We start from the raw sequence: 27624 nt of genomic DNA on the forward strand, positions 1-27624 counted from the left end.
TTATTCTTAGTATGCTCTGTGGTTGCAGCCTAGTCTGACCTTCCACATCAGAAAAGAATTTTGTCCTGTGGCTTGAGGTTGATCTTTGGTTGTTGTTGTTGCTGGAAGGCAGTGTGACACTGTGAGAGTGCTGTTTGGAAAGGTTCTGGCTAAGGAAAGACTTGGTATTTAAGTGTGTCCATTGTGACCTACCTCTCTTTCCTGGGGACCCTTCCTAGTGCACGGTTGAGTTATACTATTTCAGTATACGGTTGCAACAATGTCAGGATATTCAAGTGCTGTGAAGCTTGAAATAGAGAAATTTGATGGAAGAACCAATTTTGGCTTGTGGCAAATACAAGTCAAGGATGTGTTGATACAATCAGGTTTGCACAAGGCGTTGAAGGAGAAGATCTCTGGTTGTTCTCTCTATGAGAGAAGATGATGTTCTCTAGAAGATAAGAAGTATCCTCATGGTATTACCGCACTGCCATGGATAAGGATGAGTTGTGGCAATCGGGTCCACAATTGCACACGGGCATTGGTTGGCGTTGAGATGCAAGGTGTGTGACAGAGTTAGGTCGATGGCTGAAGAACTTCCAAGAAAAGCCAATTTGGAAGTTGCACCATGAACTTTCAGCAAGGTTTCGATCTGTACCAAGGCGAAATGCTTGGAGTGGTCTAATTCCAAGTGAGTATACTTTCATGGTGGAGTATGATAGTTCTCTGAACTATGATTGTCGGTATAGACAATGGCAGCAAAGAATTGTCGGTGTTGACAATGGAAGCTGAAGATGTGTGACTATTTCAATCAAGGTGGAGATTGTTAGGATTTGGTTGAATTAGTCCCACATTGCTTAGGATAGCAAATGGAGTGGGTGGCCTAGGCTATAAATATGAGGCTAAGTTCTCCATTTGTTTTTGCACCAGTCAGAAACACTTTTAGCTTGTATCTGATTTTTCTTTTCCTCTGTACTCTTTGATTAGAGAGTGTTGTGAGGTGTAGTTAGATATTTGCTTTGAGAGAGTGTGGGTGTACTGGGGTGCCGGTGTTAGAGAGAAAGAAGTCTATGTGTTGTAACAATTTTCACATAGTGATATTCTCTGGTTGTCATTTGACAACGGCCGTGGTTTTTTCTCCGGTAATTGGAGTTTCCACGTTAAATTCTTGTGTTGTGATTTGTCTATTTTATTTCTCTGTCAAAGGTGTTTTCTCAAGGGGGAATGGTGTCTTATTCCCAACAGCGCGAAGAGAGAAGAAAAGGGTTGCGATGCTGTGATGGCAGATCGGCACTGTGATGGTTGTGATGGCGGTTTCGAGTGGCTCGCTGGCTTCTGTTTTTTCTTCCATTCTTCTTCTGCTTCTGCTTTTATTTTGTTGTTGATTTTAGATTATTGTTGCTTCTGGTTGCTTCTTCTTCTGATTGATTACATTATTTCATTGTTGTTGTTGTTGTTGTTGTTCTGCTCCTACTTCTGTTTCTGCTCATGCTCTTGCTCCTATTTCTGCTTGTTTACATTCTTGATTTATTGTTGTTGTTGTTGTTGTTCTGCTCCTGCTTCTGTTTCTGCTCCTGCTCATGCTCCTACTTTTGTTTGATTACATTGTTGATTTATTGTTGTTGTTGCTTCTGCTTGTGCTTGTCTTTGTGCTTCTGCTTTTGCCTGTACTTCTGCTCGTGCTTGATTTTGCGGAAGAAGAAGAAGAAGGGATATTTTGATTCGAATGACGGTTTTAAAATTAGATTAAACTTTTGGAACTATTTTGTAGCAAAAAAAAAGGCTAAAAATAAAATAAATTTTCAGCTTCTACGTTAAGAACCATAATCATACTTAACCCTTATTTAATAAAAAAAAGAGCATGTGTTGCTTAAGCGTATGAGACAAAATGATTCCAAGTAATATTTCTATTGGAAGTTATCATAAAGCTAAACGGCTAAAAAAAATAGGTAAACTATATTTTTTTCCTAAAATTTGACAAAAAAATTTAGAAATATCTTTTAAGTTTTATTATATTTTATTTTTGTTAAAAAAAATCATTTACATTAAATATATTTTTAGTAGCTAAATTTTTAAAAAAAATTTAAATTAATCTAATAATAATACATGACAATTATATCTAATTACTTAGGTTAAATGTTATTTTTGTAAAATGGTTGTTGAATTAGTCGTAAAATTTTTGAAAAATTAATTTATACACATTGAAAATTTTTGGAACAAAACTAAAATAAAATAAAATTTAAAAATATTTTTTAAATTTTTAATAAATTTTAAAAAATATATATATTTTACCCTAAAAAAATAAAAAAGTTATGTGCAATTCTATATATTTTAGTAAGAATCTCTACCTATTTTATTTTTTATCAAAGATTTGTTTTTGAAGTATTAAAAAAAATTGATAGATGGATTGAATAGTTTCAAATTTTATACATCATAAATTCGTTCAAATTTCACATTCAGACACACATTTAAGAATTTTATTTACTACTTGACTATTGTCAAAGTTCAAATTTGGATACAGCATATTAAAAAAATACCATATTTTACTATTCGACTAAAGTCTCAATTGCATCAAAGAAAATTTCAAATAAACTCGCGCACACCATTCACTCACACGAGCATTTAAGGATTCTATCCATTATTTAGTCATTGCCAAAATTTGAATTCGAATAGCATATATTATTAACAATCAACGTATATTGTCACTCAACCAAAGCCTCCGCTATTAGGGGTGGCAATGGAGCATGAAAGGGCCGGTTTTTGTCCTACCCGATCCTGTCCCTCTCTATAATAACTCGCATCGAATCCGCTCTACAATAACTCGCATCGAATCAGTTTCGCTTCTACTCGCGGACCCGTCCTGCCCCTATCTGCCCCACCCCTACCTGTCCCTATAATTATTGAAATCCAACAAATAAAATTAAAAGTTAAAATTTATATAACCATCATTACATACATAATATAAATTAAAGTAAAAATTTAAATATGATACAATATTATTAATCATTTTACTAATAATTATATATATATGTATATATACCGGGGCGGATTTAGATTAAACCCGATCCCGTTCCACCGTGCTCAAGAACTCATCCCGTTAAAAATCTGCCCTATAGGAGAAGGTGTAGGGATGGGATGGATACCCACGAATTTGAGTAGTGTTGCCACTATTGTCTCTATTTTTTTTTTTTTTAGGTGAACCATCAGAGCCAAGGCCCAAAGAAAGAAACAAAAGCTAACTGTCTGGAGTAATTATCCTTTTGCTATCGTCTCTATTTATTTTTTCCTGTTGGGTAGAGGACGTCAGGTCCAACTTTCCAATAATAAGGATGGAATAGTTTTTTTTTTTTAAAGCAAACAATTAAACATTTTGGTACACCATATAATATGGGCTTACGATGAATTAGAGCTTTCGAATTTAATATCAAGTCTCATTGAGTCTACTTGATAACATTCGGCCCAAATTACCTAATAAAATAAATGAGTTCCTCCAGTTGAAAGAAACAAATAATCTGAACTTTAACTTTTAGTGGATGACCCTTCTTTAATTACCAAATGCATATATCCTTAGGTGTAATACATTAATTTTGTTTTATTATATTATAGAATTTAATTTTGATGTATTATCAGTATAAAATAGTTTTATACGTATATTCAATTACGTAATATCACATTAGTAAAAGTAACTACTTTTTATAGTGACTGCGTGAATGATCATCCAAAAAAATAGATGTGTGAATGATCATCCAAAAAAACAGATGTAATTGCATATCAAAATTAAATCCTGTATTATATGGGAGAGGCCGTTGCCTTTTATTATATTTTACACGTTTTCCTTTATAATATATCCCTCCTTTTAGTTTTTTTTTTTTTTTTTTTTGGTCTATCCCTCCTTTTTAGTTATGGCTTGCAAAATAAGATCATGGGCCAAGTGGGCTTTTAAGCAAGCCATTCTTGGGACTAAAGAATAGAAAAGCCTATCATGGGTACTTAATAGGCCCAGGGTCATCAAAAGTGATAATTATTGACCAAATTTATAGCGGTCTTATTGAGATTGTGTATTTGTGTTTATTGATACAATAAAACATAAATATGTTGTTTACCAAAAATAACAACATAAATATGTTAGATCATATTGATACAAAAATAAAGAGAAGCGTGTAGACCAAAAATAAAATAATAATAATAATAATAACAAAGAGAAGCGTGATAAAAAAAAAACTCATTCCAACCAAAATATGCCTGAGCTTAATCTACCAATGTTTAGCCATCAACCAAGATATACTGAAAATGATGGTTAGCGGCGTTGAAATCAAATATATGTTAATTGACTACTCCACAAGAGTTTAGTTCAAGTACATGTATTTAGCTCTTAGCAAACAATATTTATTCAAAATAGTCTGCATATCATTTTCTAATTTTTCCATCTAAAATCAACGTGTTATTTGCCTCACTTGCCTAGTGAGTTGGTCACAGCTTGTTATTAGCAACCCTCCTCACAAAATGCATACAACAAATTAAAAATCTCCTTGTTCTATTTGGTTCCCACTTTGGCTATACTTTTTCTACAGCTCAGCAAAACCACAGTGCTAGCATAAGTTAAAAAAAAAATTATTTAATACATTTTTTACGAAGATGATATTACAAATTATTAGATAGTTTGACATGTTTAATTGATTATGTTTGACCGAACTATCTAACAGTTTATAATATCATTTTTATGTAAATATATATTTATTGAAATAGTTATTAAAAAAATATTATAAAGTACAAGTTTTTTCTTGAAAAAAGAAAAGATTCTGAATTATGATTTAGGATTTAGAATAATTTTGTCTATTAAAAATTAATAATCATTAAAATTTATATAATTATTTCAAAATATCAAATTGTTTATTTTATATTTTTATCAAACCATTTTCATCATTCTACAATAAACACCAAGCAGTTTTATTATACTACACAAAGCAGCGTTTCCTATTTTTTTTTTCACTTATGTAAAAAAAAAAAAGGACTACAATAACAACTATAAACTCTTAGTATTCCGTCTTGGTGTTGGATACTCCAATTTAGTGATTTACTAATTAAGAAAAAAAAAGATAAAATTATGCAGCATTTTGTACAAATCAATAACAATCACATATAAAACAGCATCTTCTTTATTTACTAACATACATATGAAATATTTGGCGGTATATATACATTTATTTACTAACAAAAATCTCCTCTTGGTAAGACTAAACATGATTATTGACGGTTACAACATTATTAGAACTTTCTGATGAATGATCATGTTGAGTTGTTGAGGGTGAGGACTTTGCAGCAGTGTTGAAGAAGATAGAAACAAGTACTAAGAATAGTAACACCAAAGCTGAGAGTGTTGATAAGACTAACATAATAGCATGAGGCATAACCCCTTTAACTTGTTGTGCATACTCTGCTGAAGCCAGTGCCAGTGCTGTGAGGGGAAATGAATAAGCCCACCATGCCACACTGAATTTTTTCATTGATTTTTTGAATAGCAGAGGCCTTGAAACCTGTTTGTACAAAATTACAAAAGAAATTTAGTCAATCATATATCAAATGAAATGTTTCTTTGAATTTAAAACATGAAAACTTATTAGAATTTAATTTTGATGCATGTTCAGAATAAAGTAGTTTTACATGTAATACTATGTTAGCAAAAATAACTATTTTTTATATTGATCGCATGAATGATCATAAAAACAACAAATATTATTAAACGATGAAGTAAAAAGTTTTGTACTGTTAGTATATCAAAATTAAACTCAACTTATTGTTCCTAAAATTTGGTTAAGTGCATAAAAGTCTTTGTTAGTAAAGCTAAAAATAATAAAGTTTCACAAAGGAAATAATTAAAAGTAGCTAAAAGTTTTGGATAGGACAAAATGCAAATTCCTAATATCATGTATTTTTCAGAGTGAGAACTAGATTACAAGGATAGTCCCAGTTATCCAAAATTTGGCAACAATATACAGGTTATAATCAACTTATATAATTACGCAGGGACCAGTTTTCAAGTGGATCTTCAACTTGGATACATCCAAAAAGATCAGCAAACCAAATCACAGAATGAGAAGTTCATAGAACGTGTACAATTTGAAACTTTGCACCGTCATTTTCTATTTTGATTTTTTTTTCTTTTTTCTTTTTGAAAGTACATGTTTAATTGTTCATGGTCGCTTTCCTTAGGACTTCAATAAAAAGCCTTCAAATTTTTATTTTCAATTCTCTTGCTCCAAGTTGACATCGGAGAAGAAACAGTCTTTCTATCTCTAAGGAAGAGACTGCTGGTTCAGAAACAAATAAGACTAGTAAAAAAATGTTTAAAAAAAAATCATCTCTGAGAAACTAATATATAATTTAAGAGAACAACTAGGAACCAAAAGTATATCAGTCAAAAATCAGTCAAAATGTGTTTGGGTTCCATAAAAAATCGGGTTTTGGTTTGTGCTCCGTGATCTCATGAGCGATTTTTAAACATATTATTCAAAAAGTGATTTTAATTAAACAGTTTTGTTTACTTTTTTGACTGATCACATTTTAGTTCCATATACTTTTCCATAATTTAAAAATAATATCACAAATAAAATAGGTGTGTTTCTTCAATATCACATTCAACAACATCTAGTCACCAAAAAAAACATTCAACAACATCTAATAATGAATAAATAAAATAAAAAATGTTTAATAACAAAAAAATATTAATAAAAAATTTCTAAAACCTACTACTTTTTGTTTTATTTAATGTATTTTATAATAAATAAATATTAAATAAAATAAGTTCAAACAATTTGAACGGATTATCTTTTGTCTTTCTGACATTAGCAAAATATAAAATATTCTTTAATTATTAAAAATAACAGTCTATTAATAATAAATAAAATATTATTTTAATTTTAAAAACACTTTTAAAACATCATCACCACTGTAATATACGTCTTATTAATAACTATAACAAAATCTAACCGCAGTAAAAAATGTTGACACAGAATATAATTAATTTAATATTTTTTTTAATTTTTTATATTTTAAATAAAATAAAAACTCAGATGCAGTTAATTTTACGTAAAATTGATACTTGATAGTCGTTAGATGATTTGACTAATTTGACTTCACATAAAGTCAACCTTTAAATAAATAACAAGTTTGAATAGAAAAATGATTTACCAAAGACAAGAAGAGAAAGAGGGAGAGGAAGAACAACATCTTGCAGGCGCTACCAAAGCCGCCACAAATAGAGTTCCATGCCACGCTAGCCATGCTCGGCGCGGCGAAGAACAAGAAGAAAACTGGCCGCAACATCGCCGGGAGGCTATTGTTCCCGGACAATCTCTGGTAAAGAGTAACAAATAGCACCAAATAATGTGCAATGCCAAGAGAGAACATGCAAATTGCGCTCTCTTTCCATCCCATGTTGGCCGCGGCTTGCGAACCAACCAAGTTCCCTATCACCGACAGTTGGCTCGCAGGGTTCGCCACGGTCGACAGGAATCTCTTCCCCTTAGTAAACCACTGTCCATAAATCTTGACATCCAGGGCGAAAATTGGAACGGAGAAAATCCACCAGAGTGCATGGTAGTAGTTAGTTTTGGAAGAAATGAAGGGTGATGATTGGAGCAAAAGGAGCCATGAGATCCATGGAGCAAAGAGGTAGTTAACTCCGACATGGTCTAGGAACTCGTCCTTAACCATGTGGAAGTGGAAAAGACATCGGAGGACGTAGAGAAGAGAGAGCGTGAGGAGTGTGAGAAAGGCGAGTGACCAGAGAAGAGTGAAGGCGGTGAAGGGTATATAGGTAAATATGCGTCTAAGAGCGTGTGCGTCTTGGATTGGGTTGATGAGGGTCTTCCATAACAAGGCTTGGCTGCAAAGGGAGAGGCCAATCCTGAAGTACCCTGCATGGAATTCTTTCAGAATTTTGGATATGGAAGATTTCATTTCTTCCATTTTATTATTGCTTCGTATTATTATCACAAGATCTTGGAACACATATTCATAGCACTACATGTGATTCTTGTTTCTCACTACTCTCACCCATATATATATACTTTCTATCATTGTATAGTAATGTATATATACTTTGTGCAACGAACTATTTATATGGGTTGCTACAGACGGTTATATATTTATAGATCAACTATCTACTAAACTTAATTATTAGTGTAAAATATCTCTTAAAATATAAAATATATATTAAAAAAAATTAAATAATATATATTTATACACAAATATATAATGATTAATTTAATATTTAATTTTAACATATATATAATATTTTTATATTTATAGAGCAGATTTATCATATCTATAGTACAAAAATACAATATATACATAAAAATTAACTACTAAATCAGTCATTATATTTAAATAAGATAATATATAATTTAATTTATTTTTAATATATATTTTATATTAATAACTGATTTTAATATATATTTAATATAATTATATATAATAATATTTTTTATTTTAATTTTTATTTTTAAAAACTACAATAATTTTTAACTAATTTTTTTCACTAATAATAAATTTACAATGTGTTTTTATCAGCACACATATTAATTAAAGTCTAATAATGACACCTCTATTAGGAGTGAAAGCGAAAGTTAATATGGCGGCTGATATATTTAGCTGTCCTTTTTGAATTACAAGTGGTGAACAAGGAATAATGTAGGCATTAAGTATTATGTTTATGATAATAACACGGAGATAATATCTAAAATTATCTTATATAACATAATATATTTATAATTTTATATATATAATATTTGTAATTATATATTTATTATATTTAAATTTTAGTAATAATTAATAAATATTAAATAAAATAATTTTAAATTATTTAAGTATATTTTTATTATTTTTTAAATATTATTGATATGCTTATTTTACTCTTTTTTTTGTTTGTGATATTCGTATTTTAACGAGTGATAAAATGTATATTTTTTATTTTTTTTTTATAAAAGTAGGTATTTTGTTAATAAATTATAATTCAACTAATATAATTTTTCTATATTTACCTAGAAGTTAAGTCGCGGATTCGAATTTTTCCACCTTTGAAAAAAAAAAGTATTTCATCCAGGACCGAGTTTTGATGTTCTTCTCAAGCAATTTTTAGAAAGATGACCTGGAATAATGGAAGAAGGGAATAGTAATAATCCCCGAGTAATAAATAAAGTGAAAACAACTAAACAATTTATTAGTCGGAATGAAACAGGAAATGACAGTTCTTTAATTTAGACTGACTCGGATATCAGCAGCCCTTTTTGATTTTGTGGCTCTTGGAGCCTTTATTCATGCACATAGCAACCACTTTGTTATGTTTAGAGTTTGTTAGTTGTTTACAGCTATACTTCTCGTTCTTTAACGGCCATTTTGATTTTAGCAATATACCCATTAATTAATTAATTACTCTTTTATCTTTTAATATTTTAAAAACTTAATTAATCTGATTGTTCTATAATTTTATTAAATTTATAACTAAATTTTTATACTTTACAAATTTATAATTAAATTGTGATATTTTATAAAATTTTGAAATTAATTAATTCATTATTTTTACAAAAACATTAAAAAAAATGAATATTCCTAAATATATTTTTGCAGGAACTTAATTAAAAAATTATACATAATAAGAAATTAATTACATCTATGTTTAAAATAAGAGAGTAATCTAAAAAAAGTGTTGTAACTTATTTTTGTGAGTGTCACAATAATACAATATACAAAACTATATATAGATGCTAAGAGAATTAAAATAATAAAAATATAATATCTTATAATGAATATACAGATGTGCTAAATAATTATAAGTGACGCTAATTGATCTAATTGATTTTAATTATACTCTAACATTCTCCTTCAAACTCAAGTGGGGGCTAAAGATACCATATTGAATTTGGATATTAGAGTCTAAAAACGAGTAGGATGATGAGCTTTCGTGAAAATATCAGCAGTCTAATCTAGAGTCCCAACAGCTACGAGACGAAAAGCATCAATAAGGAGACGTTTCCAGACAAAATGACATTGAATCTCAATCTGTTTGTTGCGTTCATGAAAAATATCATTATGAGCAATCTGAATAGCACTGCGGTTGTCACAATAAACATCAATTGGGGACGACTGAGGAGAACCCCAAGTCTTCAAGAAGCCAATGAATCGAGACAACTTCGATAGTGGTATTAGCGAGAGCACGGTATTCAGCTTCAGTGCTTGATCGAGCAGTGAACGTTTACTTCTTGGCTCGCCAAAAAATGAGAGAGTCACCAAGAAACAAACAATAACTAGTAGTAGAATGACGATCAATGGGATCACCAGCCCAATCAGCATCTGAGTACGCATGAAGGGTTAAGCATGAATGGACAAAAAAAAGAAGACCATGAAACAGAGTGCCTTTGATGTAGCAAAGAATGTGAAGAACTGCAGCATAGTGAGTAGTACGAGGAGCTGACAAGAATTGGCTAAGAACATGAACTGGATAGGTGATGTCTGGTCGTGTGACAGTCAAGTAGACGAGATCTTTGACTAACTGTTGATAAAGACTAGGATTATTCAAAATAGTGCCATCCATAGATGTAAACCGAACATTAGGCTTAAGAGAAGTAAACTCAATGCGACTATATTTAATTCCGGTTCGAACAAGAAGATCAGAAGCATACTTAGCTTGAGAGAGATAAATGCCATCATTTGAGGATATGACTTCAAGGCCAAAAAAATAATTGAGAGAACCAAGACCTTTCATCTAAAAAATGTGGTGAAGGAATGCTTTAAGATCAGAGATACCATCAACATCATCTCCAGTAATGATCATATCACCAATATACAAAAGTAGAAGGACAACCCTACACTCACTTTTACAAATAAAGAGAGTATTTTCATGAGGGTTGCAAGTGAAACCAAGATTGCATATAGTGGTGCTGAATTTTTCAAACCATTCACGAGGAGCTTGCTTAAGACCATAAAATGCCTTATGAAGGAAATAGACTTTGCTAGGAGGACAAGGATATTCTGGGGTAGTTTCATATAGACCTTCTTTTTTAAATTCCCATTAAGAAATACATTCTTGACATTTATCTGACTGAGAGACCATTTTTTGACTGCAGCAATGACAACGAGAGCGCGAACAAATGTAAGACAAGCAACAGGAGCAAAACTCTCTTCATAATCAATACTATACTCTTGCGTACATCCTTGAGCAACCAATCATGCCTTATAATGGTCAATAGAACCATCAGAGCGAGTCTTGATCTTGTATATCCATCTACTGTCAACAACTTCTTGATCAGAAGGAGAATTAACTAAGTTCCAAGTGTGTGTTTTTTCAAGTGCTTGGATTTCTTCTTGCATTGCTTTCTGCCAATTTTGATTTATGGAGGCTTCACGGAATGATTTAGGTTCATAGTGATGAAGAATAGTAGAAAAACAATGATAATAAAAAGATGAGGAGGTGAATTTCTTACCCTAGAAGAATGGGTGAAGGGAGGAGGCCTGACAGCAAGAGCAAGAGCATCGTCCGGGCTGGAATCATTGGGAGATGGAGAAGACAGAAGAGTAGGAGGCTCGAGAGGTGGACTTGAGATAGAACCTATAGTGTCATCACTAGAAAAAATATCAACATTAAAGTTAGTGAAAAACGGTGACTAAGTAGAAGGAATGGACTCAAAAGAGGAGAAACTAGAGAACATGTGTGATGCTCCCAGAATACAGCATGACGAGATATACGAATACGTCTAGAGATAGGATTCCAACAACGATAACCCTTGTGTTCAATGCCATAACCAAGAAAACAACACATGCGAGTCTGAGGTTCAAATTTATTATGCTTATGAAGCTGAAGAATGACAAAACAAACACAACTAAAAACACGAAGGGAGCTATAATCTGGAGAGGTATGATAAAAACACTCAAAAGGAGTAGTGTTACCAAGGACAGAAGAAGGAACTCTATTGGTAGTATGGACAGCAGTGAGAATAGCTTCACCCCAAGTACGCTCAAGACATGAAGAAGAAAGAAGTATAGCACGAACAGAATCAAGAATATGACGGTGTTTGTGTTTAACTCTTCTATTTTGTTGAGAGATACCAGGACAAGAAAACTCAGACAAAGTACCCTGTTCAGCGAAAAAATTTAAAAGTTTGGAGTCATGATATTCCGTAGCATTATTGTGTCGGAAGACTTTAATGACCTTAGAAAACTGAGTTTTAATCATAGTGGAAAAGTTAATATAAAGTTGAGGCAGTTCATGATGATTAGTCATCAAATAAACCTAAGTAAAATGTGAATAATCATCAATAAATTCTACAAAGTATCGAATCCCTCCCATAGAAGTAATGGGAGCAGAGCCCTAAACATCAGAGTGAATAAGATCAAAAGGAGAGCAAGTAAGAGATGGACTAGGATGAAAAGATAATGTTAGTTGTTTTGCAGTTTGATAAGAAATGCAATCAATAGACATGATTAACTTGACCTAAAATACCTTTAGAGATAAAAGGATGCAATTTTTCTAAGGAATTGTGGGCAAGACGACAATGCCACAAGTGAAATGTAGATGGAGAAGAAATAGCACAGAGATTAGACCTAGAAGAAATATGAAGATTCTCGAGTTCAAACAAACTTTCGACCTTATGGCCAGTCCCGATGACTTATCTCGTTCGACGATCCTGCTGAACATGGGTTGAAGGAAGCCGCGGGTCCGTGACATGTGGACGGTTCTGAAGCGTTGATCTTGGACGCAGATCAATGGTTCTGGAGCATTCTGGAAGGAAGAAAAGATGACGGCGGCAGAGAGCTTGCGGCAGCACGTGGCGGCGCGTCAGAGCATTTCCGACAATGTGGTTTGACTCGTTGGACTCAGAATGACGAGACAAAGATGATGGTATAGTCACTGACAGAGAAAAATGTCGAAAATGTGATAAAAAACAGTGACAAAGAGACTGTCGAAAAAAGAAAACATGAAAGGCTTTGAACTATTTTTCATCAGAAAAAACAAAAACCTAAACTCTGATATCATGTTAGAAACAGGAGAGTAATATAAAGAAAGTGTTGTATCTTATTTTTGTGAGTGCCACAATAATACAATATACAACTATATATAAATGCTAAGAGAAATGAAATAATAAAGATGTAATATCCTATAACAAATATATAGATATGCTAATAAATAATTATAATTGATGCTAATTGATCTAACCGATCTCAATTATACTCTAACAACCTAAAAACAAAATTATGATTGTACCATAAATTAAAAATATTTTATATTCATCTATCTTTTTTGTATTATTGAATGAAACCATACTAAATAAAAGATAATATTTTAATCTTGTAAAAATTTTTAAATTGAATACATTGTTTTTATCCATCATACTAGAGAGATAATAATTCAAAAACAATATTTAAATTAACATCCATAACTTTATATATAAAATATCTATAATTACACACTTGTTACATGTAATATTATTTAATTATTTCAATAATAATAAAAGAATAACACAAAATAAAGTAAGCAATAATTAAAAAATACAAAATAAGATAACTCTAGACTATTTTATATTGATTTTTTATTATCTTTTAAATATTTTTATTTTTATTTACTTCATTGATATATTTGAAAAAATAAATGAAAATCCTAGATAATTCTAAATAAAAAAGTTTTAATTTTTTATACTTTTTATATTTTCAAAAATAATAAGAATAATTAAGAGAATGAATTAGAATTTAGAACTCTTAATCATTATTTTATATTTAAATTCATATAAAATAATTATAAAATATTGGTTTCTAAAAATTTTATTTATTGAATTCTACTATACATTTTGTGATATGGTCACCATTAATACAAATTATAACCAACCATCGTCATAACTCGTCTTTACCGTTATTATTCGACCCTTATGAATTATAACTCGGCAAAATTAATGACATTATAACTGACGTCTCAAACGGTATGAATAAAGTCGGTTACAAAACCAATTATCAAAAACGGTCAAATAATCATCCAGAATATAACGGACGATTAAATATCTATAAAAGCAAGGTAAAGTATCTTTTCTCCACCACTCTGAATTAACACGATAACTGACTTAAGCATTGGAGTGTCTTTGCAGGTACACTCCACCCCTTTTGTATTACTCACACCCTCACATCTACAAGGAAAAAGGAGAATTCGGACTCTGAGGAGTGGACGTCCGATCTTGCAGCGTATAGCTCGGCTGAGCAACCCTGGGTGAGCAACCCTTTTCAAAAACTAATGATATTCAATATTTAGTAGTGGATTGTTTCAGCCCATATAACCTTATTCTTGGCCAACCTTTTTTGAATAAATTCGGCGCCATTGTATCTACAGTTCATCTCTGTGTGAAGTTTCCAGTGCAGGGCGATCAGGTCGCAACAATCCATGGAGACCATAAGGAGGCGCGACAGTGTTACAACATCAGTCTAAAATTCCAAAACCGTGCAACACAACAAGTCAACAATGTCGACCTCAACCAGAAGGAAGGCGTACTGGCCGACCTCGACCCAAGAGCCGATTTCCTCGAGCGCCCGAAACCATTCGACGACTTACAAAAAGTATATTTCAACAATGACCTTAACAAATTTACATATGTAGGTACATCAATCAACACGGCTGAGTTACAGGCCATAACATCCTTCCTACAAGAAAACGCCGAGCTTTTTGCTTGGAAACCTGCTGACATGCCCGGCATTGACCCACAAGTCATCAGTCATAAACTAGCAATAAACTCCTCAGCCCGACCAATCCAACAGAGGAAACGAAAACTCGGCGAAGAAAAAAGGAAAGCATCACTGGAGGAAACACAAAAGCTCATCAACGCCGAATTTATCAAAGAAATCAGATTCACTACCTGGCTAGCCAATGTGGTAATGGTAAGGAAACAAAACGGTAAGTGGCGCATGTGCGTCGATTTCACTGATTTAAACAAAGCATGTCCAAAGGATTCTTACCCTCTACCGTCCATAGACTCTTTAGTAGACAACGCATCGGGCTACGCTACTTTAAGTTTTATGGACGCGTATTCAGGGTATAATCAAATACTCATGCACCCCTCCGACCAAGATAAAACGGCTTTCATCACTGATTTCGGCAATTATTGTTATAAAGTTATGCCATTTGGATTAAAGAACGCAGGTGCAACTTACCAACGTCTTATGGATAAAGTGTTCGCCAAACAAATCGGCAGGAATATCGAAGTTTATGTCGACGACATGGTCGCCAAGACGAAAACCGGAGATAACCACATCACCGACCTAACAGAAATATTCGGCCAAATCCGCAGATACAACATGCGCCTCAACCCCGAGAAATGTGCCTTCGCCGTCCAAGGGGGTAAGTTCTTAGGCTTCATGCTGACGTGCAGGGGAATAGAGGCAAACCCAGACAAATGCCGAGCAGTGCTAGACATGGCCAACCCCAGAACAGTAAAAGAAGTTCAGCGCCTCACAGGACGCCTTGCCGCACTTTCCAGATTTGTTCCCTGTTTAGCTTCAACTTCTGTTCCCTTTTTCCAAACAATAAAAAAGAAAAGTAAATTTGAGTGGAACGACGATTGTGAGAGGGCCTTTTCAAAATTAAAAACAACACTCTCACAACCGCCGATCCTACAAAAACCCCTACAAGGGGAGGATTTATTTCTATATTTATCGGTAACTGATTGGGCGATAAGCTCAGCCCTTGTTACAGAAAGAAGCAAAGTTCAGCATCCAGTGTACTTTGTTAGCAAAACTCTACAGCATGCCGAACTTAATTATCCAAGGATTGAAAAGCTCGCGTTGGCACTCATATTCTTGGCGCGACGTTTACGACCTTATTTCCAGAGCCACGTTATCCATGTCAGAACAGATCACCCACTAAGACAAGTGCTGTACAAACCAGAAGTTGCAGGACGACTAATTAAATGGGCAGTCGAACTGTCTGAATTCGACATCAGATACCAATCCAGAGGACCAATCAAGTCACAATTCCTGGCAGATTTTATTGCCGAACTTACCATACCATCTGAAGAAGATCATGCAAAACAATGGATTTTATTTGTCGACGGCTCCTCAAATCAAGAAGGCTGTGGTGCAGGAATTCGTCTTGAAGCCGACGACGGATTCATATTGGAACACTCAATACACTTAGCCTTCAAAGCAAGCAACAACCAATCCGAGTATGAAGCACTACTCGCCGGACTCAGACTTTGCTCAGATCTTCAAATATCGACGATCAAGGTATATTGTGACTCTTTGTTAGTCGTACAGCAGGTAAATGACCTCTTCCAGGTAAAAGACCCTCTACTTTCTAAATACCTGCTACTAGTAAAGAAACTTTCAAAGAAATTTATCAAATTTGAAATAGAACATATTCCTCGAGAACAAAACCAGAGAGCAGATCTCTTATCTAAGCTCGGCAGTACTCAGTCTACGCTTACCACACTACACCAGTTCACAATAACATCACCCACTGTTACTCTGATAAACGTATTAAGTGTTTCACAGGAAACAGATTGGAGGACGGACTTTATACACTATTTAGAAACAGGTGTTGTGCCAGAAGGGGTCGAAAACAGTAAAAAATTTCGGCGGCAAGCATCCTTCTTCACAATCCTAAATGGAGAACTGTATCGACGAGGTTATACCCGGCCACTACTCAAATGTCTCAACAAGTCCGAAGCAGAAACAGCTTTAGCCGAGGCACACGAGGGAATCTGCGGGACACACACAGGAGCTCGGAGCCTAGCATCAAAGGTCCTCCGGGCTGGGTTTTTCTGGCCGACTTTAACACACGACAGCAAACAGAAAATCAGGACATGCAACAATTGCCAAAGACATGCACCCCTGATACACATACCTGCCGAACAGTTACATCACGCAGACATCAGTTGGCCATTCAACCAATGGGGTCTAGATATACTCGGGCCGTTCCCTACGGCACCGGGCCAGGTAAAATATCTTATTGTCGGAATTGATTATTTCTCCAAATGGGTGGAGGCCCAACCTTTAGCAAGAATAACATCACAACAAACAATCACATTTGTTTGGAAGCACATTATTTGCCGTTTCGGCATACCCCAGCATATTACAACTGACAATGGTCGCCAGTTTGCCGATCAAAAATTTCAAGCTTTTTTGCAGAATCTAAAAATAAAACAACACTTCGCCTCTGTGGAACATCCCCAAACGAACGGCCAAGCTGAAGCCGCAAACAAAGTCATCTTACATGCACTAAAGAAGAAACTAGACGAGGCCAAAGGACTCTGGGCCGAATTAATACCTGAAGTACTTTGGGGATACAACACCACCCCACAAACATCAACAAAGGAGACACCATTCAGATTGGTATATGGCTCAGAGGCCATGATACCCCTGGAGATCTCCCAGAACTCTATCCGAACTTACATAAAAAATCAGGACGAGACTCGGAAATCCGAGCTCGACGTGATCGAAGAAATAAGAGACATAGCCACATTGAGGCAACGCGCAGCACAACAAGCCATAGCTCGACAATACAACAAAGCGGTGAGAAACAGAAACTTCGTCACAGGAGATCTAGTTCTCCGCAAAACCGAAACTGCTCGGAAACCACCAACACATGGAAAGCTCGCAGCCAATTGGGATGGTCCATACCGAGTATCCCAAGCACTCGGCCAAGGAGCATACAAATTAGAAACACTAGATGGTAACCTCTTACCTAGTACATGGAATGTATCCTCCTTAAAGAAATTTTATAGTTAAAAAGACAGGGACAGGCTTGTACTCTTTTTCCTACTACCAAGATTTTATCCCAAAGGGTTTTGCTTGGAGAGGTTTTAACGAGGCCAGCCTACCTGCACCTTTGTATGAAACAATTCCGAATATACAAGGGACGAACAAATGTCCTATCCTTTCTATCAAATCGATCTTATCAAACTATCAATCCAGCTCGGACAAATACCAATACTCGTCCAAGCTCCAAATGGCAATTATCAAATTAAACGCCAATAAACTCGGAAATATATCCGAACAAAGCAAACAGCTTTTTACAAAAAGCACCAAATTTTCAAACAAGTCAATTTTAAAAGGCTCAAAAACAGTAGCCATACTATTATCCGCTTACAAAAAACAGTCAGATTACAAGAACAAAAAACAAATTCACAAAGGTCTTTTCATAACAACCTAAACATTATCGGCCCCATCTTCCGCATCCCCATCATCCTCAATCAACTGACCATCTCGAACTATCTTCCCAGGGTCCATGCCAGAAAGATCGGCATCCGGAACCAAAAACTTCACCTGCAACCTTGCCCTCTCAAAGCCTTCAACAAACGAGTCCAAAATCTCATCCACCTTTTTCTTCTCCATATCCTTAAACTGAGCAGTCACCTCAATCAACCGACTTTGCACGTTCACCAGATCGCTTTCCTTCTTCTTCAAATCCTCAACATCCTTAGCATAACTTTCCTTAGTCTCCTTCAGCAACTTCTCGGTCTCAGTCAAACGAGCTTGAAGCTCAGCAGCAAGATTCTTACACTTAATCAACTCTTCCTTCAAAACAGATACCTCACCTTTCTCAGCAGCCACTCCTTTATGTTTCAATTCCTGACTTCGACCCAGACTTGCAAGGCGCAACCCAACAACCTGGAGGGCAAAACAAACTCATAAGAAAACAAAAGGAAAAATAAGGAAAACATCAATAACTTGTTACCTGCATATATTGCCCAACAGCCACATCCCCGACCTCCTTGGCAAGAGTTACATCGGCCGACGATTGGCAATACTCATCCACAACAGCCATGTAAGGATATTCCTTTCCCCACACCGAAAACGCCTCACTTTCCTCAGAAATCTCGTGCAGCCTTTTTTGATTCCCCATAAAAGCCTGTAACTCTTCAAGAGGAACCCCAAACTCTTTCTCATCAGAATCATCTGATAATTCCACAAGCTCGGACTTCTTCCTTTTCTTCGCGATAACTTTCCTCCGCCCTTGTCGAGGCTGCGAAACCTCGCCAGTACCAACAACCTTCTCAGCATTTGATGACGACACCTCTTTCTCCAAATTTTTATTCTTAAACCGCGTCCTTAGTGATGCAGCAGAAACGCCAGGATACTTCCCACCTGAAGAAAACATACCATATTAGAATTTTTCAACAAGAAACTCAAACATTAACACAAACCCTAGAAACTCACCTAGATACTCTACAACAGCAACCCTATCCTCTTCCCACTTCAGCAACTCATACATCGATATCAAATTTTTTCGATCAACATTCTCCACCAAAAATTCTATCAGACACTCATTCCTCGGCGATATAACCTCCGGACCGAGTATATTTTGCGGCTCCGAACACCAAAAGAGGGGAAATTTCTCAGCAAGGTTCTCATCAATAAAAAACGGAAAATCCTCTTCTGAACTCTTAACTTTAAAATACATCTCCTTGAAGTCTTTAAAAGAAGATTTGTACAGTTTAAAAATCCCAAATCCCGGAGTGCTATTGAAATTTACCCAACCTCCTTTCCAAACACCTTTAGCTTGAAATAAGGAAAAGAACAAATCCACATACGGCACTTCCTCCAGAAACTCCATCAAAACCTCAAAAGATCGAAGGAAAGCCCATCCATTTGGATGAAGCTGTGAGGGAGCACAGTTGAGCTGCTTAAGAACTTGACACTCAAACTCCGTAAAAGGAAGCCTAACCCGCAACTCTTCAAGTACACAGCTATACATGTAAAAGAACCCAAACCCCCACTCTCGGTGATAAACCCTATCATCCACACTACATGGTAACAACTCCACCTTGACTCCGGAACCTACCCTCACTATTTTATTCACATCCACCTCCCTCACCGCCGCTTCATCAGAAAAAAGTGAAACCCGTGATTTAACATCTTCCCCTACCCAATCATACGACCAATCCACCTTATCCTTCTTCTCTTTCCCAAACCCCATTAGATCAAAAAGCAGTAGAAGAAGAAACGAAAAAAAGGGAAAACACAGGAGAAAGCACAGAAATGGATCAGAAATAGAAAAAGAGACTCATACCTCTCTTACTCATTCTTCAAAAGAAAGCAAGCATATAACAAGCAGCCAACAAAACACCCAGGAAAATCTGAGGAGATTCGAAGAATTAAAGGAACAAAACGTTTCCAAATAATCACCCCCCCCCCACTCCCAAAGCCACATCAAACAGTGAGCCAAACATTGGGAAACCGCAAAAATTAAATGCAACCATTATTCCTTCTCTTTCATCAGGAAATAACGGACACGACTCCCCACGTACCCACATTTCAGACCACTAAAACCATCTTTTAATGAAGTAAGTTGATCTGGGGGCTCATCCACTAACCCACACAAGCCGAGTTATAACTCATCAAAAAGTAAAGCTCAACCTGCTTCATTAAAATCCTCCTCAGGCTAAGCTTGGGGGCTGTGATATGGTCACCATTAATACAAATCATAACCAACCATCGTCATAACTCGTCTTTACCGTTATTATTCGGCCCTTATGAATTATAACTCGGCAAAATTAATGACATTATAACTGACGTCTCAAACGGTATGAATAAAGTCGGTTACAAAACCAATTATCAAAAACGGTCAAATAATCATCCAGAATATAACGGACGATTAAATATCTATAAAAGCAAGGTAAAGTATCTTTTCTCCACCACTCTAAATTAACACGATAACTGACTTAAGCATTGGAGTGTCTTTGCAGGTACACTCCACCCCTTTTGTATTACTCACACCCTCACATCTACAAGGAAAAAGGAGAATTCGGACTCTGAGGAGTGGACGTCCGATCTTGCAGCGTATAGCTCGGCTGACCTTGAGGAGTTGAAGCCGACCTATTTCCCAGGCAAGATCACATTTTATATTCACAAAGAACAAACAGTTAGAGCTTTCTTTAATCTAAAAAGACAATAAAAGAAATAAATTATCTTTGATATATAACAATATAATTTAATTTGCAGTTAAGTTCTTATTATTTAGGATTATTTTTTCAATTTAGTCCCTACAAGTATATGCCTAGAAGTATTCTATTTTGTTCAATTTTTTTAGCAACAATAACTTAATTAATTTTTTTATAAAATATAAGTACTTAATTATAGAACCTAATACCTTTTATTGTCCTTTCACAATACATTTTAGGATTAAAAAACAGTTTTTTATCTCCTTATTTGTTATCCCATCTATTATTGTCCTGTCCTTCTCAACAAGAAAAGTGTTATAACAGAGAGTTTATTGGTTATTAATATACAATGCACGTAGATGAGCAGTACTATATATGCGTAGAAATTTAATCTATCCTTATGTCCAGTCATTTTTATTTCCATAATTTGTCATAGTAATTGAATGGACGTAATAGATTATAATTAGAAGTTTGTCCAAGGATATTTTTGAAAGCTAAGTATATATATAAAGGGAATAAAATGAGAAAGAAAGCATTATTTGATTATTTCGAACGCAATTTATAGTTAAGAGTTGGAAGTTTTTGGATATGCAAGATACACTTTTTTTTTAATTAGCTTTTTTTTTTTTACTTTTTTAATGAAATAAAAAAATTAATGTATTTTAATTAATATATATCAGTTATTTTTAATAAATCCAAAAACATAAAAGCAAGGGGAAAAAATATAACTTTTTAGCCGAGTATATATAAAATTAAGAATAACAACTAAAATTACTGAAATATTAATTTTCTTGTAACTCTTAAAAATTTTCCTATAACAATTATCTGCTCCTTTCTATTATTAATAGTGGTTGGGAAGAGATGTGCCCATAAAAATTGTGGACCATATATATTATTGATAAATTATTAAGAATATCAAAATAAGGGTTATTAATGAGGTGCCCAATTTGTGCCCCAAATACGTAACTTGCACTTCCATTTCCATATACACATCTTTTTCTTCCGCAAAATTCGTAAAGCATCACGATTGCTCCAACAGCCCAGAGGAGACATGCATTTCAATTATCAATATTAGTCAATTAATAATACATATTTCTAATTAATGTTTTAAGGAAATTATTCGACAACAACAAATAAAATATTTTAAAAAATGTTTTAATAAACTCTCCCTCTTTCATCATATATATTATATTTATCTTATTTAATTTTAAAATTTAAAATTTTGATAAATCTCCATTTTTAATATTAGGTTAATATTAGTTATTTCTTCAATCATAACCTTGTTAGCAGAAACAATTTTATCTGCTATTATCATTATATTATTCTACAGCAGATAGCATTATAGTGTCAAAAATATTGACGTGGTGTATTTTAGTACTAAGATGTATACCTCTTTTTTTTCAACTTATTTTAAAAAATTATCTCATATATAATTATATAAAAATTAATATTTAATACACAATTATACTAATCACAAATTATTAATATTTAATTATTCTAATTATATTAATTATTAATCATTCTAATTGTCAATCAAACATAAACATAATTAGCCATAAATGTGATATTAACATTAATAACTTTGTTAATATTCTCTATTATGCATGTGTATATCTTATTAGTATCAAATTGATATTGATATCAATGATTAATTTCGTGCTACTAAAAGGTATATATAATATTTTTTTATGGTTCATGAGTTTAGATTTAAGAGGTAAAATATTTTATTTAATTTTTTAATTTATTATTCATTCTTGACTACTTCATAAAATAAGAATGTATTATTCGTTTTTATCAAAATTGATCCTTTTAAGGTACAAGTTACATTTTTTTATGTTGCCATTCTATTATTCTTTTGATGATTTGATGATTGTTCTTACTCAAATTTATTCTTTTTGTTTAACATTATATCGCGATTGTTCTTTACCGCAATCGTTTACAATGCACCGCATCTATCAAATACCGCCTCGAGTTATATTTATCGATTTGGGTTCTAATTAAGAGTTTAACGAAGAGACAGTGAACTCTATTTAACTTATTGCTTAGTATTTATACTAATAAAAAATAATAAATTACCGCAATCGATTACAATGCACCACATCTATTAAATACTACTTCAAGTTATATTTATTGATTCAAGTTCTAATTACATGGATGTAAGAGTTTAACAAAAGGATATTGAACTCTATTTTACTAAACAATGTTTGGATTTACTCATATATTATGATCAACCTAATAGAAAGTGGGTAAAATTAGTTTTTTTAGGAGGAGCTCGATTTTTTATTTAGCAAGCATCCCCCCATGCTTTCTATATCTACCAGAAAAATTTTAAAGTAGAGCATATAATGAGATTGAGTTTCCATAATTTAGGTTCAGTTTTCAAAGAATTGTGTTAGACTTGAAGATGCAATTTTAAATATTGGTACTGTATTTAAATTGTCTACTTTTTAAACTTTTTGTAATAAAAAATAATTTTATAATATGTAAATTTTTTTTCTGAAATTACTAGCTTATTTAATAAGAGGATGTTCTAAATTTGTACGGATTCTAAATATTCAAGTTGATGATATTATTTCAATTATTATTGTTACGAAAATGACTCTAATTTATATGTATCTAAGATCTAAATAGCTTAAATATTATTTTAAAAATTGAGTTCTAATATTAACATTTAATTATATTAATTTTAGAAAAATTTAAATTATTACCTCAATTTATATATTACGATAATTTTTTTTGTTATGTTATTTTTAAATTTATTTTTATTTTTATTAATTTCTAGTATAATTAAGAAAAAAATAAAATAATTAAGTTAAAAATTATGCTAATAATAAATAATATTTTTAGATTAGTACTCAATAAAAACTAAATCATGTATAATACTATTAGTTGTACTAAAAAATTTTATTGACGTTGTATAAAATAGTTAATAGTTAGGTTAAAATTTATCAACAAATGTAAGGTTAAAAATTATAGTTGTCCAATGCGATATATTTATTTGAGTTAAAATTTCACTAATAATGTATAACTAATAGGATCGGGTTAAAATTTAATTATGGAATGAAACACCCGGAAAATATTAATAAATTAATTATTTAATTAAAATCAAGTTAAGAGATTTAAACTCTCTGGTTTGGATTAAAAATTTAAATTTTATAATTTAAAAATTTACAGATAAAATTTAAGTTTAAAATTATTTAGAGCGCAAAAATATAATTAATTATAAAAAAAATATATATGGGCATTATAGCTAATTGTATATGTTTAGGTTTATTCGATACTACGTATGAAAAAATAAAAGTATAAAAATGACCATAAAAATATTTAAAATATAAACCAGAACACATATTTTTAAAATTTTGGCCTCAAGTAGGACCAATAGACGAAAAGACAAAAATATCCTTCCTTTAGTGGCCCAAAAGTACTTGACTTCATCCAATTTCATTCCATTTTCACAAATTGAGAGAGGGCTCGAGACTTAGAGAAGATGAGCGAGAAAATCTTAAATACTATTTATTATCACCTTTTAATCCATTTTTCTCATAAATCGGAGCTTCAATCGATGATTTGTTTGCAGTCACGCGTTCTTCTGATTTTCGTCTATGTTTCTATATTATGTTTGCGGTGAGTAATCACGAGAATGTTATCCCATTTCTCTATTTCTTGCTTTGTATTTTAGGGGTATGTGGGTATTGAAATTGGTGATTTTGATATTTTAGAAAAAGTTAAAACTCAATTTCCAGCGATATTTTGACCCATGATCATGTAGAGAGAGAACTTTTCTCCCTTCACTTTTTCTAATTTGTGTGAAAACCTAGTATGAGTCATGTGAAATTTGGATATTATTAGATTGAATAGAGTTGTTTGAGTGCTTGTCTTGATTGCTATTGATTAAAACTTGGATTAAGTGAGGCTTGGATTAGTTGAAGAGAAAGTGATAGTTGTTTAAAAATTGGTGGTTAAACTTAATTATGCAGATTTTGTAGAGTTAGTGGCCAAACCAGGTTCCCTGCATACGCACCTATTCTGTGTACGCATCGTTGCACTTTTGTGCGCACATACGATGCCTGCGTACGCACCGTTCACGCACCCTCAAGGGACCGAGACAGGTTTCGTGTGTACGCATGAAGCCCACATACGCACGATTGTGCTGATTTTTCAAAAATGCTATTTTTGAACTGTTAAGCATTTTCGACAAACTTGTAATCTTCTGTAACTTTAGTATGAACTCTGAAAACTATATTTTTTACTTTGACTTTATTGGGGATAGAATTAATGGATTTAAATTGGTATACTCTCCTAAAAAACTTGTAAAATAAAATATTTTAAATATTATGGGGATGGTGGTTCGTTCTGTCCACGGTGAAGTTGGTGGCTTTGTCCTACTCACAAATTGATAAAGTTGATTATTTTAATAAATAAATTGGATTATGATGAGTTATATCTTCCAAAATTGGTTGAAATTATAATTATGATTGCAAATGTGCTATGATGACCAAATTGGCAAGGATGCAAATTTTGTCCCGTTTGCGTTATTAATGTTGTGGGGATGGTGGTTTGTCCCGCCCACAATGAGGATAGTGGTTTTGTCCCTCTCACAGATAGACAAGTTGAGATTGAAGATTTTCTCTCTTATTACATCAGGAGATTAGATAGAAGGTTGAGAATTTTCTTTCATTCAGTTTCTGATTGTGGTGTGAACGAGTTAGGTTGAGGATTTCCTATTGTTGTACCACAGTTTTTCTCTGATTATAAAGTGTAGTGGGCACTAGATCCCAGATAGCGCTGCCTCCAGTGAGATGGTTGAAGGTTGAGGATTCTCTCCTGGAAGGTTGAGGATTCTCTTCTTATTAATCATATATATATATGTTATGTTCTTTTTGGGGATGCATGACAGAGAGAGGATGTCCAAGTTAGCTACCGGATGTGTTGGGTCTAGTAATTTAACCGACACGTAAGCTTACGGCCAGTAGGACAGACATGCATCATGTGCATTTGTTTGTCATTGTTTGGGTTGCATAATTATTTTGATTTGCCTATTTTCTAATCATGTTTAACTGCTAATTGTATTATTTGTTCTAAATATTCTTATTTGTGATTGTTTGATATGATTACTTGTCTGTGTTTGCATTCCATTGGAAGTATAGAGAATGAGAACAATAAAAATGACTGTCGAGAGTAGATGAGACTAGTAGTAGATTAAAGTACTTTTACCTTAGCAAATTTAACCCTGTATGGATTAGTTAAGACCCTAGACTTAGAATTCTGTGAAGTTGGAGATTATAATTGTCTAGAAAGTTCATATTTTCTTATGTAATCATTATTTGGAACAGTTATTCTACTGGGAACCTTCGGATTCTCAGCCGTTGTTGTTATTCTATTTTTCAGATACAAGACACAACGCATCTCGCTGAGAGTGTGGGATTTCATGTGATAAAGTGAAGAAAATTATTTGAAGATTTATTTTGGCATTAGAAATTCTCTCCCTTTTTTAAAAATGTATTGTTGTATAACTTAAATTCCTCTTAGAGACTTTTGTTAGAGAGATAGGTTGTCTATCTTGTATATTCTCTAGTATTGTAATATTTTAGCTGACATTTTTTTTTTGTGGATCGAGATTAGTGACTATTATGTATCTTCACTTGAACTTATATATATAGTCCGCTTTGTATGCAATGTTTATCGCTTTAACACGTTTGTGTGAATTTAACGGTTTTAGGTGTTTATTTTTTTTTACGGGTTCATAGTTATAATATCGTCATTCTATAATTATATATGTATTTTCTTTTAAGTGTCGTAATGCCTTACCACTGTTGAATTACGATTTAAGTGTAAAATTTTGTGTGATAAAGTGTTATACCAAATTATATATATATATATATATATATACTAAGTTAATAACTATAATTAATGACTATAATTAATATATAACAAATTAATTTAGCATTAATATATATCAAATTAATAACTATAGTTAAAATTTAGTTGTTCGGTGTGATTTATGAAGATTATTGTGATTAACGAAGATTACCGTAATTTATAAAAATTACAGGTACAATGATATTAATAATCAAAAATAAAAAATCATTGAATAAATCATATATATCTATAAAAAAATAATTATAATAAAAAAATAATTAATATACATGATTTAAATATATTTACGTACAATTAATATATATGTGTATACATAAATAAAAAATATTTAAAACTATTTAAATTAAATAATATATCTTAAAAATATGAAATTTATTAATTAAATAATTTATATATATATATATATATATCCATATATATCCATAAATAAAAAAAGTATTAATTAAAACAACTATAATAAATTTTTAATTTTACAATAAATCAATCACATATAATTAGAATGATTTATTCTAAAAATAGATAATCAAATTAATTTAATAATAATTAAATATTTCTATTCTTAATTTAAAGTATATCAATCATACACTATATATGCTCCTTAGCAGAACCAAAAATTTTATATGAGGAGACAAAAATTAAACATAGAATAAATTAAAATATAAATATAATATAATAAAAAGTTAATAAATTATAATTTATAATATATATGTATGTCAAATCAATAATTATATTATATAAAAATTATATTCGGTAACATATTTTAAAATTTTAGTATTTATAAGATTTTTTGGTAATATTTCATACAACTATAAAATAATCAGTTATTATATCTAAAGTGAATTTTAAAATAACTTTT

The 27624-nt window shown here is 32.5% G+C and overlaps 2 protein-coding genes across 2 annotated transcripts; both read right to left on the bottom strand.

The window, feature by feature from the left end:
* Positions 1 to 5117: 5117 nt before the first annotated feature.
* On the bottom strand, positions 5118 to 8073 carry LOC107634284 (S-type anion channel SLAH1-like). Its single transcript, XM_016337826.3, has 2 exons — positions 7168 to 8073; positions 5118 to 5513 (listed from the first exon to the last, which is right to left on the bottom strand). The coding sequence occupies exons 1-2, from the start codon at positions 7945 to 7947 to the stop codon at positions 5214 to 5216; spliced, it is 1080 nt and encodes a 359-aa protein (XP_016193312.1). The 5' UTR covers positions 7948 to 8073; the 3' UTR covers positions 5118 to 5213.
* Positions 8074 to 18156: 10083 nt separating this feature from the next.
* On the bottom strand, positions 18157 to 19927 carry LOC148569933 (uncharacterized). Its single transcript, XM_088507781.1, has 3 exons — positions 19168 to 19927; positions 18686 to 19095; positions 18157 to 18618 (listed from the first exon to the last, which is right to left on the bottom strand). The coding sequence occupies exons 1-3, from the start codon at positions 19925 to 19927 to the stop codon at positions 18157 to 18159; spliced, it is 1632 nt and encodes a 543-aa protein (XP_088363907.1).
* Between the last annotated feature and the right edge of the window lie 7697 nt (positions 19928 to 27624).

Source organism: Arachis ipaensis, chromosome B3, assembly GCF_059453495.1.
Source record: "Arachis ipaensis isolate K30076 ecotype BB chromosome B3, ASM5945349v1, whole genome shotgun sequence".
Lineage (NCBI taxonomy): Eukaryota > Viridiplantae > Streptophyta > Magnoliopsida > Fabales > Fabaceae > Arachis > Arachis ipaensis.